Source organism: Mus caroli, chromosome 5, assembly GCF_900094665.2.
Source record: "Mus caroli chromosome 5, CAROLI_EIJ_v1.1, whole genome shotgun sequence".
In the NCBI taxonomy this organism is placed as follows: Eukaryota; Metazoa; Chordata; class Mammalia; order Rodentia; family Muridae; genus Mus; species Mus caroli.
Window position 1 is genome coordinate 68,570,437 of NC_034574.1, and position 17,061 is coordinate 68,587,497.

Genomic DNA, 17,061 nt, shown 5'->3' on the forward strand with positions numbered 1-17,061 from the left:
GTTGCATGGCAAATATACATATCTCACAGAACCCGATTTTGAAACTTAGGCTTGCATTGCTTTTCTTGCTCTGGAGTCAGTGCTGCACGGTGAAGTGGGTGAGAACGGGAACCTGGCCTGGCAGTGCCATGGCCCCCACCTGCTTCACAAGTCCAGTCCCTTCAGTTCTGACACAGGTCTCGCATCTATCCTGCAGTGACAGTTCAAATGAATATATGGACATGAAGCCCGGCGTTTCCTACGTCGTGCCAACCAAGACAGACAAGAGGAGATCCGCAAGAATAGGTGGGTACCCACCAACCAGCCAGAGCAGCTTAACACGTGGGGGTTATAATCAAATCTTGTTCCTTTTTTCTTTTTTTTTCTCTTGTCTCAGGGAGAGGGCTTAGGGGTCAGGGGATGAGTCTGAAGAAACATGGGGCAGGGATTATGCCTCTTTCCCACTAATTGAAGCGAGTACAGCATTCCCTGGAGGGAGCTACGGTGGCAAAGGAAATTGGCCGGTGGCGGTTAACGTTCACAAGTAGATGGTTCGGGCAAAAGCACATGTTTTTATATCTACTATCTCACTGTTACAGTTGTGAGATTTTGAAGATAGACCCGCCATCATCCTAAGGTTTCTGGAATCCAGCTGGGGACGATCAGATAGCTATTGGCTTTGTGATTCAGTGTCTACCATTGTTCCTCCCTGCGGAGGTGACTGGCCCGGGAGTTGACACTGCTTATCCACTGCTAGCTTTGGTACTAAGGCTGCTTCTCCTCTCCTTACCACTAAGGGTTTTTTTTTTGTTGTTGTTGTTTCTTGCTATCTTCCTAATAGACTCGTACATAGAAAGAGACGTGACTCCTGCCATCATGGAAGATGACGAGCTGGCTCTGGACCTGGAAGATTTGCTGAGCTTCTCCTACCAGGTGGCCAAGGGCATGGCGTTCCTCGCCTCCAAGAACGTAAGTGGCGTGGAGTCTCATGAGAGGAGCACGACATCTTTTTTTTTTTTTTTAAAGCCTTGAACATTTCCTAGTCCTAGTTAGAATTCAGAGTGTCATTTTGAAGTGTGGTAACCAAAAGCAGGGGAAAATTTCCTTTCTTCACATTCCAACTTCTGTCTCTTTGGAATTCCTGTTCTAATTTCTAAGCTTGAAAGTGCAAACCTGTCTAAATGAGCCTCCATGAATATTCTTTTATATGCAGCGAGTTCGTTTAAAGCTTTAAGATGGAGGATGCGCTTCTAGAAAATAGAAGGATCGTGGTTTTATCAGAAAATGGGGGAGCCAGGAGTGTGACTCCCTCACTGTTACTGTGCCTGGTAAGGCATATGACTGTGTATGTGAGACAGTCATATACCTTACATACTGTGTATGTGAAGGTGACTCACGGAGGATCAGGAAATGAGAAGGGGTCAGAGAGAGCACGGAGCAGCTAGGGAAAGGATAGAGACGGGAAGAGAGGGATGGCATGTGATGATTCTGGAAGGATGAAAGTGTTCCCGGGGAGGAAGGTGTGGCCAAGAGTGAGGTAACAGTGGCTCTTCTAGTGACATTCCCAAGTAACTACCAAGCTAAAAGACAGGCTGAAATAAAAGACCCTCTTCCTTGTGTCCTTGGGAGAAGACGTCAAGTTGAAGCTGTGAAACTTTTTTTTTTTTTTTTTTTGGAGAGAACGTTCAAAGAGATGCATACAAAATGAACTTTCATTTTAGAAATGGGATTTGACTATTTATAATGCATTTTCCTGTGAATGGAAGGAAGGGAGAAAGACGTTTATTAAAATTGGGTTGGAAAGCAATTACAGTCATTAGAGCCCCGATCCTGTGAAACACAAAACGGGAATATCACTTGCGGCATAATTTTTATTTTCGGTGTGCTAAATACTTTAAAACGAAAGTTTCTTTTTTTTTTTTAACGTTAACACCATTGTAGTATTAAAATCATCTTCTCTCAGAGAGCTGAAATGAATGGCTGTTGTCATCTTTCCTTTTTTCCCCCAACAGTGTATTCACAGAGATTTGGCAGCCAGGAATATCCTCCTCACTCACGGGCGGATCACAAAGATTTGCGATTTCGGGCTAGCCAGAGACATCAGGAATGATTCGAATTACGTGGTCAAAGGAAACGTGAGTACCTTTCTCCATCTCCTGAGTCTACCCAGGGTGCTTTGGTATCCAGTCTTGATTCTAAATTGTTTTCTATGATCATCTTACCCCAACTCCTACCTTGTAATGTCACATGTTATTACCACTAAGTCTTGTTAATAGAATTTCTAGTTATAATTGTATAATTAGGGGGGCGTGCAGAATAAACAAAAATAGCCTTAATTTTTCATGATAGCCTGAGACTAGCAGTGAATTTGATTTTGCTCAACTATAACAAATGTAGACCGGAAGGTCACGCGGTAGGCTTTGGTAGAAATACTATGTGGAAATGACTACAGTCTAAGATGGTGTTAGAGTTAGCTGTATGCAATACTAGGATGCTTGGGTCTCTTAGTCAATATAGGGCTATTAAGTAGATTCATAAGTAATGGTTGGTTTGTGGGACACAGTGAAGTTTTCAAAGTGCCAGCTTTCTGTAACCTCAGAACAAACCTCAGAACATGTTGTCTTCCAATGTTTATAGTGGAAGAAACTAAGGTCCAGTATAGTTTAGTGATTTATAGCTGTGATAGCTAGTCAGCAGGGTCCACTGGGAAGGGAAGGCCATAACCTCCTAGATATATATTCTTAGGTGCGTTTTTCCCCTCAGCCCATTTGAACAGTCCATATTTATTCCTGGAGGTCAATTTTTGTGTCTGTCGTGATAACGCAGTTCCTTCTCGTTCATCACCGTGGCGGCGGCACCTCTGTTGGTAGGCTGTGCACGACTTGGTTTTGTAAGGAAGGGTATTGCCGGCTTTATATCCTGGCTCAGTCATACGGCTCTGAAGAGACTGTCAAGGTCAGATTTTTTTTTTTTCCAGGAGGTTTGATGAAATCAACTTCCTGGCTTAATATTTGAAGGAAGATGGGAAATGCTTCAGTATTCCAGGATAAAGGAGCAAGATAAGGAAGTGGGGTGTCTGGGCCCAGGCTGGCTGAGTTCCAGCCTGGTCCCATTTAACGGAGGGGGTGGGGGGGTGGGGGGGGTGGGACCGACTCAGTACTTGTAGGAGTTAACTGCGTGGCAGAGTTCTCAGAACAGGGCCAGGCCCATTCTCCTGCTTTGTGTTTTGAAATTCAAACCATCAGGACAGAGGTTGTGCCCAGAACCTTCCTAGCTCAGTCTGTAGTTGACAAGTCTAGCCGTTGAACTGGCCAATTATTTGAGAAAGTTTCAAACAAGGGAAATGTATGTGACGCTTCGCTGCGTGGAATTTTAAGTGTAGTCATTGTAAAGTCCCTTTGTTCTCTGAAAGATCTTTCAGAGAGTTGTGAATTCTTAATTATTTTCCACGCTGGGCTTGAGTCTACGGGCCTATGGGCCCCTTGTCAGAATACCATTTTAGATGAATGGAATACTTATATTTAGCCAAGAAAAGCAGACTATGTCGAATGACGGTTGTATCGAATTCTGTAAAGCAAATTTAATGGTAGATGATGCGCACGCTTCTTTATTACACGGAGCAACATATCATAAAGGCTGTTGCGGTTTTCAAAGGGACTGCAAATGAAAGTTTTCTTTTGTAATTCCTGTAAAGACTGCGATGGGACGTGAAGTGTCTGCTGTGGGGGACAAGCCACGGAGCCTCTTTTACTGCTTTGTCTAGTTTTTGACAACACTAGATTTCACTTAGAAGTTAATTTTTAGATACTCAGGCCCCTTGAATTCAAGACACGAATAGATCCTCCCTTAACAGTCCTATTGAGAACGCAGCATAAAGTCTGGGGATAGATAGTAGATGGTTTTCATAGTTTGAGAATCATCTCCTTCCTCAACCCCACCCCCCACGCTAAAACAACTTCAGCCCTAGAAGGGCTCTCTTCCTACTGTTCAGTCGTAAATGGATTTAAAGGATTAATTCTGCCTCATGTGACAGATTAATATCCAGAAATCCTGAGAGACTGTAAGAGGCAAGGTCAGAGTAAGCTTGGCCTGACCGAGTGGAAGGAACTGGAATGTCTCCTGACGTAAGCACTGACTGTGCACGCACGCGCGCACGCGCGCGCGCACACACACACACACACACACACACACACACACCTCCACAGACCACAGAGATCAGACACAACTCATCAGTGCCTGCTAGTCTGGGTAAATCATAATGAGCTGGACGTCAGTAGGCATTTTCTTTATCCTGCATTGCCTCAGTTGTCCCATGAAGCAACAACTCCCGGTATTTGAAGTTATTTTTGTTTTGCAAAAGATGATTCTTGGCCTCACTTATCCGTGTTTAGGTAACTTCTCTAGTAGGTGCGTGAGGGGTGCACTTGTGTCAGAGGTCCAAGAATGAATGGGAAAGGATTTGGGGCCAGGCAGAGAATTCTGCAGCAACACTTAGCACTGAATCCTTCTGCCTCTCTGTTTTGTCATTCCTACATGTAGCCCTCCTCATTCTGGTCAAAGATGACCGGACCAACAGCTAGCCATCATGGTATAAGGCAGATGTGTGAAGGGATGCCACTAGAAAGAGGACCTAGGTATATAAAACCACAGTATTTTAAGTGTGTTTTTTTTTTCTCATGCCACTGCATAAAATTTAGATCTTAGCAGCTAAAACTAAGTGGTCTGGCTATAGCTTGCTGCAAAGGAGTCTGGGAAATGTAGTTATAGTTGGGAGAGGCCATATATGTTGTTGGCAAAAAAAAAAAGGAAGAGAGTCGTTAGTTGAGGCCATTACTAGAAGGAAGGTTAGAACCCGTGGACTTCTCTGCTCTTAGTTTACTGTTCTATACTGACTCAACACCCCTATTTTGAAAGGGAGATATTAGAATTTTGAATTATAAGTAGGGGAGGTGGCTGGAGGTCACAAGGTTTAAGGTCCTTGTTAAATGGGACTCGCCCCTGCAGGACGGCTGACTGTCTTGTCTATCGCTGTCTTCATTAGCTGCTTGAATTTGCCGTGTTCCGTTCTAGGCACGACTGCCCGTGAAGTGGATGGCACCAGAGAGCATTTTCAGCTGCGTGTACACCTTTGAAAGTGATGTCTGGTCCTATGGGATTTTCCTCTGGGAGCTCTTTTCCTTAGGTAAAATGTTCCTTACCCAAGATGCCCTCACTGTCCAAAAGCTTCTGTGGTCTCCTGCCCACTCAGACACTGATTTGCCACCTCTCTGTACCCCAGGAAGCAGCCCCTACCCAGGGATGCCGGTCGACTCCAAGTTTTACAAGATGATCAAGGAAGGCTTCCGGATGGTCAGCCCGGAGCACGCGCCTGCCGAAATGTAAGGACCCACAAGCCTTTGCTTCTGATAATGTCCTTTTGAAAGACAGAAATGTTGCCAGTCTTTGCTAGCAGGGTTTGAAATGTCACTCACTTGGTTCCTTGGGCCACCCCCGCTCAAATGTCATCACTGTGGTTCTTTTCATAATCTCTTGTCACCGTCACCGACAGCACCGAAGCTTTTGACAGTATCTCACACACACGGGGTTTTATTCTCTGTATGTCACTCACACGCTATGCACGTCCTGGCACAGGGCCCCAGATTTGTTATTGAAGTTGTCATGTGCTGGGCAGCAGAAAGCAGGTTAAGGGAACCAGGAGTGACAAACAACATCCCCTCCCCTCCCCCACCCATCCTCCCTGCTTCTGCAGGTATGACGTCATGAAGACTTGCTGGGACGCTGACCCCTTGAAAAGGCCAACGTTCAAGCAGGTTGTCCAACTTATTGAGAAGCAGATCTCGGACAGCACCAAGCACGTGAGTTAACTGGCCAGGCCTGGAATCCTCTTTCTCCTTACTCTAGGGTCATAGACACCTCAGGCTTCAAAGGACAAGGACCAATCTCTCCCACCTCCCTCCCTGGTTTGAATTATAAGCTGGGCTTCCTTCTGCGGCCCATTCTTTTTGCATACGCCCCCCACCCACACCTCCACCTCCACCTCCACCTCTGTTCTCATCCCGAGAGATGTGAGATGGGGGAGGGGCTGGGGTTCCGCTGTGTGGCATTAGATGGTGTCATAAGGTCTGGCCGTGCTTCCTCCCAGTCCCGGAATGTTGATCATGGGACTGTCTGGTCTCCTCATGTGGCAGGGCCAGTCACCCTGGGTGGGTTGGGGTGAACTGGAATGAAAGTCATGGCTTTCGTAGCTTGTTACAACAGTCAAGTGAACTTTAAAACAGCCGGAAGGAACCAGCCAGCCGCCGCAATGGCTGGGATGCCCGCAGCTGTATAGAAGGGTTGGCTGTTTGAAGTTAGGACATCTCTCCCAGTAATGTGGGGAGTGCTGAATGAACTAAATCCATTGTTTCCTCTCTTGCTTCTAAGGAGGAATTGGCCATGTTTACTGGGACCAGACTCCATTTAAGCTGCTCTCCCCCTCCCCTGAGCCATCTGCTGGGAACTATCTTTCCTAATAGTGCAACACTGATCTTTTCGAGTTAACGCTGTTCTGAGGGGCATCAAGGCACATTTCAAATGAAACACCATTTTCCACCCAAGTGCTTTGGATTCCTGACAAACCACCTCTGGAAGAGTCATGGGTGCCGCTGCAAATTACACCAGCCGTTGGGTTGCAGTTGGCTCTAGGGATCCTCAGATCTTCTTCACAGGCTAGCTAGTACTTGCTTTCAGACAAACCCCAGCAGAAGAGAAACATTGCAGGCAGTGTTGTACCTCATTCTCGAAATGATTTACCTGGGGAAACTGAGGTATAAGCTCCATCTTGATTTTGACCACTGTTCCTTGTCTTCCGGGGTCTGCAACAGTTGAGCGGGCTCCATTTGCTGGGTTTTGTCACCAAGCTGCTGTATTTGACCGTGGGCTCTTTCTCTGCAGATTTACTCCAACTTGGCAAACTGCAACCCCAACCCAGAGAACCCCGTGGTGGTGGACCATTCCGTGAGGGTCAACTCGGTCGGCAGCAGCGCCTCTTCTACGCAGCCTCTGCTCGTGCACGAAGATGCCTGAGCAGAAACCCAAGTCCAACAGGCTTTGCTGCTGTCTCCGACCCCGTCCTTCTGGCTTCTGTGATGGTTATTTGGTTTCCCTTTGACTTGCATCCTATTCCAGGGTAGCGAGTTCCCCACCCCACCTCCAACCCCACTGTGATTCCACCTTTACGAGCACACACTTTAGTGGCTGATGGCCTTTTCTTTTTTGCCATCAGCCACCGTCCCGCTGCGAAGGTCCGAACTGTATGTATATATTTTCCCAATAGCAAAGTAGCTCCTACTGTAAACAGAAGGACTCCTCCTGCGTTAGAGGAGGAGGGAAGGGCGGGGTGAAACTGGATGCCCAGAGTTCTTCCCCCAGTGCTCCCCTGAGTGTATTTGAAAAGTATGGCCAGTAGTTCACTTGAAGAATAGCTGTAGTCCCATTTGGCCCTGAGAGCCATCCGTAACGATGGGAGATATATGTAGCAAGACTAGAAAAGGAAAGCCAAGCCTTTTGTGTAGAAAGCAGATCATTCTCAGAACAGAGGGCATGGGGCATCAGAAGTCTGGTCACGCTGAGAAGAAGACCGAGGCTGTGAAGGAACAAGCCAGGGGAAGCGTGAACAATGATGCTCTGCTCTGGGCTGCCGCTCGGGCTTCTGTACAACTGACCTGGTTTCTCAGTACTTTGCTGTCTGGGAGTAGCATTGGAGACAAGGCCTCCTCCCTAGCCAGCCTTTGTATATACTCATCTATACGTTGTATGCGTTCATACTTTGGAGGAGGGATTTCCCCACAAGCTTTCGTTTCTGTGTACAGCCCTGGCATTATATCTACTGTGTGTAAGAATAGATTAAGAGCCATACATATTTGAAGGAAACAGTTAAATGTTTTTTGGTTGTTGTTGTTGTTGTTTTTAGAGAAAAATGTATCTGCTAAGCACAATCTTTATAAGACCTCTTAGCCAACATACTTGCTCTGTCTACACTCCGGAACAAGCCTTCCATGTCAGAGTGGCTTTGCAGGCAGGAGAACTGAGGCTGTTTGAAAAGGTTACGACAGGATGGAGAAAACAGTGCAGTCCTGGTTTGTATTCTCACATAGCAGGGAGCACAAGTTAGACTCAGCCTTTTATAGGCAGGTCCCGGACATCGGGCCAGTAGCTATACAAGTGTGTATGTGTGTGCATGCGTGTGTCTGTGCGTGTGGGTGAGTTGTGTTAGAAAACTTATTGTCCTGCATTCTTGAGGGTCCTCCTTCAGGACCCAAGACATAATAGCTTCCGTCACCGCTCCCATCTCTCCAGTTTCCCTGCATGTCGCTTGTTGTCTAGAATTTACTCAAAGCCGCCACAGAGGCTTAGCGGAGTGAAGTGCCGAAGGAGTCCTCCTGAACTTAACACTCTTATCGTAGACCCATTCATTAGACCTTATGTAATGCTGCCAATCCAGGGAAACATTTCAAGTGTACCCCGTAGACAGGGCCCAGAGGTTCCCTTGTCCTTGCCCTCCCCCCCACCACCCATGACCACTGTCCAACATAAAGGGTTCAGTGTGTACGTGGTCATATGATGTCCTAGTGGATTCAGGTATGTTGCCTTCACGGTTTCCCCACCCCCTTTATCCTTTAGGCCGTGTGGCCGTGAACCTGGAAGAAGTGATCGTTTGCACTTGAGTGCTACACTCTTGCACCTTTCCAAAGTGAGCTGGTTTGGAGGTCCTGTTGTCATGTATGAGACTGTCACCGGTTACCGCACTCTGTCTGAAACATGTCTTGGTATTCCTAATGACTTCAGTTAGAGTAAGGAGAATAGCTGTTAATTATGGATGTCAGGTACTTAAGGGGCCACACCATTGAGAATTTTGTCTTGGATATTCTTGAAAGTTTATATTTTTGTAATTTTTTTTTTACATCAGATGTCAGATGTTTCTTTCAGTTGCTTGATGTTTGGAATTATTATGTGGCTTTTTTTGTAAATATTGAAATGTAGCAATAATGTCTTTTGAATATTCCTGAGCCCCATGAGTCCCTGAAAATATTTTTTATATATACAGTAACTTTATGTGTAAATAATACGCTGTGCAAGTTTAAACATGTCACGTTACATGTGGGTTTTTCTGATATGTTGTCCAACTGTTGACAGTTCTGAAGAATTCTAATAAAAATGTAAATATATAAATCAAATAAATTTTTCTGTTTGTTTTTTTAAAGGCACATTCATTCAATCAGAAAATGTTGTGTACAACATTTGTGTAAATACATGCAGGATTCTCATTGTCACATTAGGGTTTAGATCCTTGAAAATTCAAGAGAGATTTATTAGTAATTTTAGTATGTGCTATTTTGGGTTCTTTTAAAATTTATCCTCACAACCCGGGGTCTCTATTTAAGTTGAGAAATGTAGAAAACACTGAGAATTTTCCACATAGCTATGATTAACATTAGGTTGATTCATGGGGAGTGAGTATTTGTTAGAAAATAACAGTAAATAACAGCGATCTCATGTGGTCCAAGCTAACGCACACAGCATGTTTTCTTCTAAAACAGAGTGACTAAAAATTAGCTTCAGTAGTGATGAACAAGACAAGACCAGGGAGCCGGAGAAAGCAGTTTATGTTCTTGTTGGTGTAGGGATTGAAGTGATGTCAGAGTGAGGGGAGGCAGACGCTCTTGCCCCCCCATCAGCCTTCTGATGACATGGTTCTGGTCTTACTAGCTTCCAGGAGAGTTTAGTGCTCTCACTGGGAGACCTGTGGAAGGTATATACGGAGAGTGTTCTCCTGTGGCTGCATCATCCCGTGGCACCATAGGGCACCGACCAGACCATTGGAACTGTCTGAGAAAACCTCCCTATACCATGTAGCCTGGTAGGAAGGAAGGGAGGGAAGGAGGGAGGGAAAACCCTAGTGTGGTAACACAAACTTATACATCTGATACATACCTGTAATCTCGGTGCTAAGGAGGTGGAGGAGGAGTCATGAGGCTTCCTGGCTAGCCAGTCTAGCCTCGAGTATTCAAGGCCTCACCAATGAGAGAAGTTGCCTCGAAAAAACAAAGAACAGTGCCTAAGGAGTGTAACCTGAGGTGGCCCTCTGACTTCCACATGCATGTGGCAGCACACTCAGCACACATAACCCCCCCCACACACACACACACACACTAGAATGGGTTAGAAGCCCAAACACCAGCAGTCTTGACTCCCTGTATAGGCATATACACTTGCAGAAGTATCCTCTAAGGGGAAGGAAAAGGTTGGGAGGTGAGCTTGGATGAAGACAAATCCTTTCGAGCCAGGAGGGGATTTTTGTGGCTAGGAAGGTCTCAATGACAGGCAGTAATGGGGAAGACAGACAGACAGACAGCTATACTACGTTTCAGTCAGGCGATGGCCACTGCCTTGTGACAAACAGGAATGAATGTTAACTGACTATAGAACAAAGAGGCCTTTTCTTGCCGAATGCTTCTGCTGTCATTTAGTTAGCCCTCTTGGGTTTGAGATCTTGAGTTGGAAGCAGTTGAGGAGCTCATGTTATTAGCCTGTCATGATTTTTCCCCACTGCCCCAGGCCCTCCTTCAAGCTCAAATTGAGTTCTAACCTTGACATTAGCCCTGTCTTTACCATTTACTGCGGTGTGAATTTGAGCTGATTGGCTCTTGAAATATAGGTTTCATAGGACTACAAGTACCATGATGCACTGGTAGTGAATCTTTAAAACCACATCCCTTTTATACCACTCAGTGTGGTAAATTAGGCTTAGTAGCCCTAGAAGGACAGCTGAAGTCATAGATTCAGTGATCACTTCCAAATAGTATCTTCCTCCTGAATCAGTGACCCTCAACCTTCCTAACGCTGAGACCCTTTAATACAGTTCCGCACGTTGTGGTGACCCCCAAACATAAAATTATTTTTCTTGCTACTTTATAACTGTAATTTCACAACTGTTGTGAATTGTAATGTAACTATGTGTTTCTGATGGTCTTGGGTAGCCCCTGTGAAAGGGTCATTTGACCCCCAGAGAGGTTGTGACACACAGGTTGAAGACCTCCGTCCTGGCATGAGATGACTTTGCAGTTGGGATTTCTATGCTCTTATAAAAATTCCAACCTTTTAGGCAGTCACTCAGGCTTCACTTCCACGTTCACTAGTATACCCCGCTCCTTTTCCACTGCCGGTGTCAGCCTCGCATCTCCTGTCTCCTAAGTCCCCATCATTCAAGATCAACAAGCCCATCCCCGTCGGCAGCTGCCTCTCAATTCCTGGATTCCATGCTTCTGCCTTCAACCATAGTCATTCTGGCTCCTACCTCTGCCCTGCCCACTTTATCTAGTCTTGAAGTCAACTAACATAGTACCCACCCGCTCCCTGGTATGTACTGGCCCAGTATCAAAGCATGCGGTCCTTGGGAGATGGTTCTAGTGTGGTTTTCTATGGCTGTGGTAAAATACCACAACCAAAATATGACTCAGGGAGGAAAGTTTATTTCAGCTTACAGTTCTCCATCATGAAAGGAGGTCCAGGCAGGAACCTGGATGCAGGAATGGAATCTTAGAATGTGGAGGACTGCTGCATACTGGCTTGTTCCTTCTGGCTTGCTCAGTGTGCTTTCTTATATGCCACCTGCCCAGTAGTGGTAGTGCCCACAAGAGGTTGGGGCCTTTCTTGTCAATCATTAGCCAAAATCATGTTCCTCAGACTTGCCTACAAACAAAATCTAATGGTGACATTTTCTCAGTTGAGGGTCCCTCTTCTCAGATGACTCTAGCTTGTGTTGAGTTGACAAAAAATGAATCCCAACACAAAAGGTTATGAGTTCCTGAAGGCTTCTCCCTTAGCAGTCTGTGGAGTTATAACCTACATCTAGATCTGAATCTTCTCTTTAACCATGGCAAATACTCAAGATTTTCCCATGTTGACATCTCCTACTCTCGTGCTGGGAAGACATCCATCCCAGCCCTTCTTTGGTTCAGCCCAGGTAGCCCATGCTTTGGCCTGAGGGAGACTGTCCTGCCTCACCACCATCTCATAATATCATGAGTTATTATTGCACATCTAAAATTCCCATGTCCCTTTGGTTGGTATGTTAAATCAGGTAAACTTTGGTCTGGGTGTTGAGTTTCCATATTTTGATTTGGGTACGGTATTCAGTTGACCATTGAACATCCAAGATTTGGCACACAGGAGAAAGGAGCAGTTTCAGTTATGGTGAATTCAGAGGAGTAATTTTGATGTTATCTTTTTAAATTATTATTGCATGTGGCAAAGCCCCTTGGTCTAAATTACTTGCCCATCGGTCTTGATACTCTCACCTTGGTGCTGGATTGAAGGGTGATGACCGTACACTAGAGCCTGTTTGCTTTCGCCTGCTTCCAGTTTTCATCACTAGAGAAGTCAGCTCATGAGGTTGGGAGATCACTCTGAAGTTAGAAGTGTTTGCAGCATAAGCGTGAAGACCCGAGTTCAATCCCCAGCACTGGTATGAAAGCCAGGGGAGCCTTTGTAGGCCTGTAATCTTAGCAGAGACAGGAGGGTCTTTCTGGATTAATAGCTAGCCAATATGGCTGAATTGGTGAGCTCCAGGTTCAGTGACAGACTGTACTAAAAAACAAAGTGGAAATTAATAGCAAAACACCGACATCGACCTTAGGACTCTACACTCATGCGTGGGCACATGATGTGCACCTATGCACGTGTGCATGAGAGCACACAACCACATCCCCCTCCATACACACACACACACACACACACACACACACACACACAGAGAGAGAGAGAGAGAGAAGCTCAGAAGTCAGCTCAGTCTGTTCTGAGGATATTTACATCTTTATTTTTATATTTCTCTTTGTCTTTGGAGCTTAATACTTTATTATGATATATGCAAACTTGAGCTCCTTTTTATATATTGAATTTCATGAGTCTATATGCACTTTGCTTGCTCACTTTTAATCAGTGCTGGAAAATTATCAGTTCTTTTGAACTTGTCTGTGCCCACATCCTGCCTTTCTTCTTCTGGGACTTTGCGGCATCTTAGCTACTCTCCTCCTGCGTTGTGTCTCTGAGCACCCGCTCTGTTCTTCATTTACTTTCTTCTTGACATTCTATGCTGCATAGAACACATTTCCTATTCTTATTTCCTGGATCCTCTTTCAGCTCCGGGCCTTTGGAAAATATGTTTAGTTCTTTCGTTGAGATGAAACTAATAAGCCAATGGAAAGTGTATATTTGATGGCTTTATTGTGCATTTAATCCCTGCAATCAGGTTTCAAATTACTGCCATTCTGAAACTTTCCATGATCCAGTTAGGAGATATTGTGATTTTTAATCAGATAATTGTCAGTTGTTCTGGCCTCCTGAAATGAAGCCACACCTTTCGTTTTCATTGCACAGATTCACTCACAGATTGTCTTTGGACTCTTTCTAGATCTATTGATCATTTGAATAACAGTGATAGTGGACATGATGACATTGCCATAGTGCCTACAATACACTGTCATCTGTACTATGTTTTGCTCTTCTTCTCCCCACTTAAGCAATCCCGGAAGAGAAGTATTGCTCATCTCAAAGATATAAAGATTTTGTTTCCAAGGGTTTTGCTCTCTTGTCCTAAACAGACGGCTATGGTAATGCAGTTGGAAAGAACTCTCTAGTGTTCTCTCTTGAATCCAAAATACTTATTAATTTACTTAATAATTATTATCATTATTTATTTTTCATGCTAGACCCAGGCCCCTACATAAGCTAGGCAGGCACTAGAGCACTGAGCAACCCTCCTGGCTCATCCTAAGACTTCTGGCAGCATCCATCCGGCCAACATAGAAGCAAGCCCTCTATTGTCTTTTTCTCAGCTGTGATGACCACCATGCCATTTCCTTTCACCTTAAAAAACCACACAGAGTGGTAAAGAAGTCAGAATGGCTGCTCTGCTATCTCCTACTAACTCCTCTAAGAGGATGGTGGGAATGGGGTTGAACTGGAATGTTCACATGAGGGAGGTCCCAGGATAGGAAAGTCTCAGGATTTCTACTTTTTTCCACTCTCTCATGTGTCTCATGAGTGTCCCGTGCCCCACAGGAACCTCTCTTCCTCTGTGTTTCAAAGAACTGCCTTGTTCATCGGGGCCTCATGAAAGAATCAACTCCCTGGGCTCACAGAGGGTTGTGGAAGCAACAGAGGACAGAGGAATCTCAGCTTTCCTACTTGATGTGAAAGCATCACCTTCCCCCCCCCCCCCAGGGCACCAGCCATCCCTGTTGTTCCGCCTCCACAAGCTGCCTCTCCCCTCCCCCACCGTGTCTCCCCCCTACTGTTGATTACACCCTTGTTGGTTGAATGCAGCTTTTATGATGTGGGTTTTTCTGTGAAGGGTTTGACCTCCCGAGGGCTGGGTCCTCAGTGGAGATACTCCTTTCGTGAGATGAGTGTTCTTGAGTGGTGGCTCATCTTTGTGTCTCCCTCCACACCTGGCTTTGAAGTGTGCGTGCTCTTTCTGAGCGCTTAGGTGGGACTGTGGTGTTTTGTGAGAGAGTGACCTTTCTCTTTGTGGTCGGTGGCTTAGCAGTTGCTGCTGTTCCGTTGCGGATGAAGAATGAGGACAGCAGGGACTGTCCTCATGGCTGCTTGTTTCTGTATGAATAGACGTTCTGAGGCAGCTGAAAACCCTGTGCCTACACAACAGGCTGCCTGGTCTCAGTGCCAAACTTCTCCGTAAAGGCAGTTAAGGCATTGTTTGCTTCTAATCAAACTATGTGTTATTCCCACAGACTGTTGGGTGTAGAAAACTGGTGTGAAGGAAAAGATTTTCTCTGTTCCTTCAGCTAGATTTTTCTACTGGACACTCAATAGTTTCCATTTGGTGAGCTAAGCAATGAACAACTACCTAAATAAAGTAGCTTTGTTAAGAGAACAGGTATCTGGCAGGTGGTAGGGGTGGTACATGCCTTTGACCCCAGCACTTGGGAGACAGACTCAGGCAGATCTCTGTGAGTTCAAGGCCAGCCTGGTCTAAGGAGCAAGTTCCAGGATAGCCAGGGCTAGACAGAGAAACCCTGTCTCAAAAACAAACAAACAAAAAGAGCACAGATTTCTAACAGGTTCTGGGGAAGGAGTGCTGTATTTGATTGGTTATGTCTGTTCAGAATTGGGAATGGGAAATTGTACTATGTGTGCTTTCACATCCTAAGTGTAATACATCAGTTTAAATCTAAATACATCCATTGGTCTAGTCTCTTCAATAACCAACTACAATAGTTATTATTTCATTCAGGAGGAAACTCAATTGTGAAGAGTGTGTTGGCTATTCTTGGTTGTCAACTTGACGACATCTGGAATTAACTATAACCCATGCAGCTGGGTACACCTTTGAAGGATTTTTTCCCCTTAATTAAATCATTTAAAGTGGGAAGACCAACTTTTTAAATTTTTTTATTGATTATCTATAGATTTCATATCATGTACCCCAATCCTACTCAACTCACCCCTTCATATTTGCCTTCCACCCTTGCAACCTCCCCCCACCACCAAAGAAAAATAAAATAAAAATGTTTTAAAGACCAAAAAATAGCAACAAAAGTCTCACTGTGGAAGTAGTGGTATATCACGGGGTGTCACACAATACACCCTTTTGCCCAAAGAGCTTTTACTTAAAATTGTTCATTGTAGTGAGTGGTTGCCCTGGCTCAAGGCCTCTGGCTCCTTCTACTCCATCAGTCCTGGATCCTCACGGAAACTCCTCTCAAATCCTACTGTTGCCCTGTGACATGGAGACCCTGTAGCTTTGGATCTGCAGGACCAGTCCTTCCATGTGCTCTGTTGATGGTGTAGATGTTGCGGGTAGGCCAACTCAAAGCCCTGGATTTTTGCCTGAGTGGAAACTGAGTTAGCTAGCTTGCCAGCTCTCCTGCTTTGAACAGGTGAGGGGTAAGGCCATCTTATCCACTCTCCTGGCCTTAGGACTGGCTTGCTTGTGCCCAGGCCACCAGAGCCAACTCTACTTTGCTGCTCAGGAGAGATGCAAACCACTCTTCCAACTTTGGGGTGTGGGAGCCTGGGGGCCCGCAGGCCCTTGCCACCATATGGCAGAATAGGGGAAGGGAGGACCCACTTTTAATCCAGATACTTTGAAGTAGGAAGATATACTTTCAATCTGGGCCATACCTTCTGCTGGCAACTTCTCAAAAGTGAATGGAGAAAAATAATGGCTCTTTTTGCCTGCTTGTTCTCATTCCTGCTTGCAAGTCCATTCCTTCACTGGTATCAGAGTTTACTTCTATGGGATTCTAGAGTATACTGAAAACCAGCTAAGACATCCAGCGTCATGGACTGAACAGCTATTGGATTCTTAACCTTCTACTGGAAGACAGCCATTGTTGGACTAACTGAATCATGGCCTGTAAACCATTCTAATGAATCATCTTTCTACCTACCGACCTATCTCTACCTCTATCTCTATCTCTACCTCTCTCTCTCTCTCTACCTCTACCTCTATCTCTATCTCTCTATCTCTCTATCTTCTACCTATCTGTCTTGATACAGAGATCTCTTTAGAGATAGATAGATAGATAGATAGATAGATAGATAGATAGATAGATAGATTGATAGATTGATAGATAGATAGGTAGATTCATTCTATCAGTTATGTTCCTCTAGAAAACCCTGACTAGTACAGAGAAGTCAAAGTAACTTGCCCAGGGTCACATAGCTAGTACGTAGCAAAGACAAGATTTAAGTCCAAAGGGACGAGGTTCAGAGTATTGTATGTGTTCTGAGTCATTATATCAAGTTGTCTCTGTGCATTTTCTCAATGCAGTTGATGAGAACAGGGGATAGAAGCTGGCTAGGCACTTTCGATATTAAAGATAAATAGGTTGTTTTCTGTTTGTTTGTTCTTTTGTTTGTTTGTTTTTTTAAATCTTGGCCAAAATCTGGAATATCTTTAGGCCTGTCGGCAGCCTCATCTGCTCAAAGATGACATAAGAAAATAAAATAAATTTTTTGGCATAAATAAAGCCAAAATATTTTTGATTTTGTGATAACCGTAGGTCAGGGATGTCAGGA

At 44.9% G+C, this 17,061-nt stretch overlaps 1 protein-coding gene across 2 annotated transcripts in view; it reads left to right on the forward strand.

Moving 5' to 3' along the window:
* The window catches only part of Kit (KIT proto-oncogene, receptor tyrosine kinase), a 79,612-nt gene extending 70,418 nt beyond the window's left edge, over positions 1 to 9,194 (forward strand). For both annotated transcript variants that reach the window (XM_021163090.2, XM_021163091.2), the window contains exons 15-21: positions 197 to 285; positions 821 to 948; positions 1,992 to 2,114; positions 5,050 to 5,161; positions 5,258 to 5,357; positions 5,729 to 5,834; positions 6,913 to 9,194. In XM_021163090.2, the coding sequence (XP_021018749.1) occupies positions 197 to 285; positions 821 to 948; positions 1,992 to 2,114; positions 5,050 to 5,161; positions 5,258 to 5,357; positions 5,729 to 5,834; positions 6,913 to 7,044 (790 nt within the window). In that variant the 3' untranslated portion in view covers positions 7,045 to 9,194. The remainder of the gene's footprint in view (positions 1 to 196; positions 286 to 820; positions 949 to 1,991; positions 2,115 to 5,049; positions 5,162 to 5,257; positions 5,358 to 5,728; positions 5,835 to 6,912) is intronic.
* The last annotated feature ends 7,867 nt before the right edge of the window (positions 9,195 to 17,061 follow it).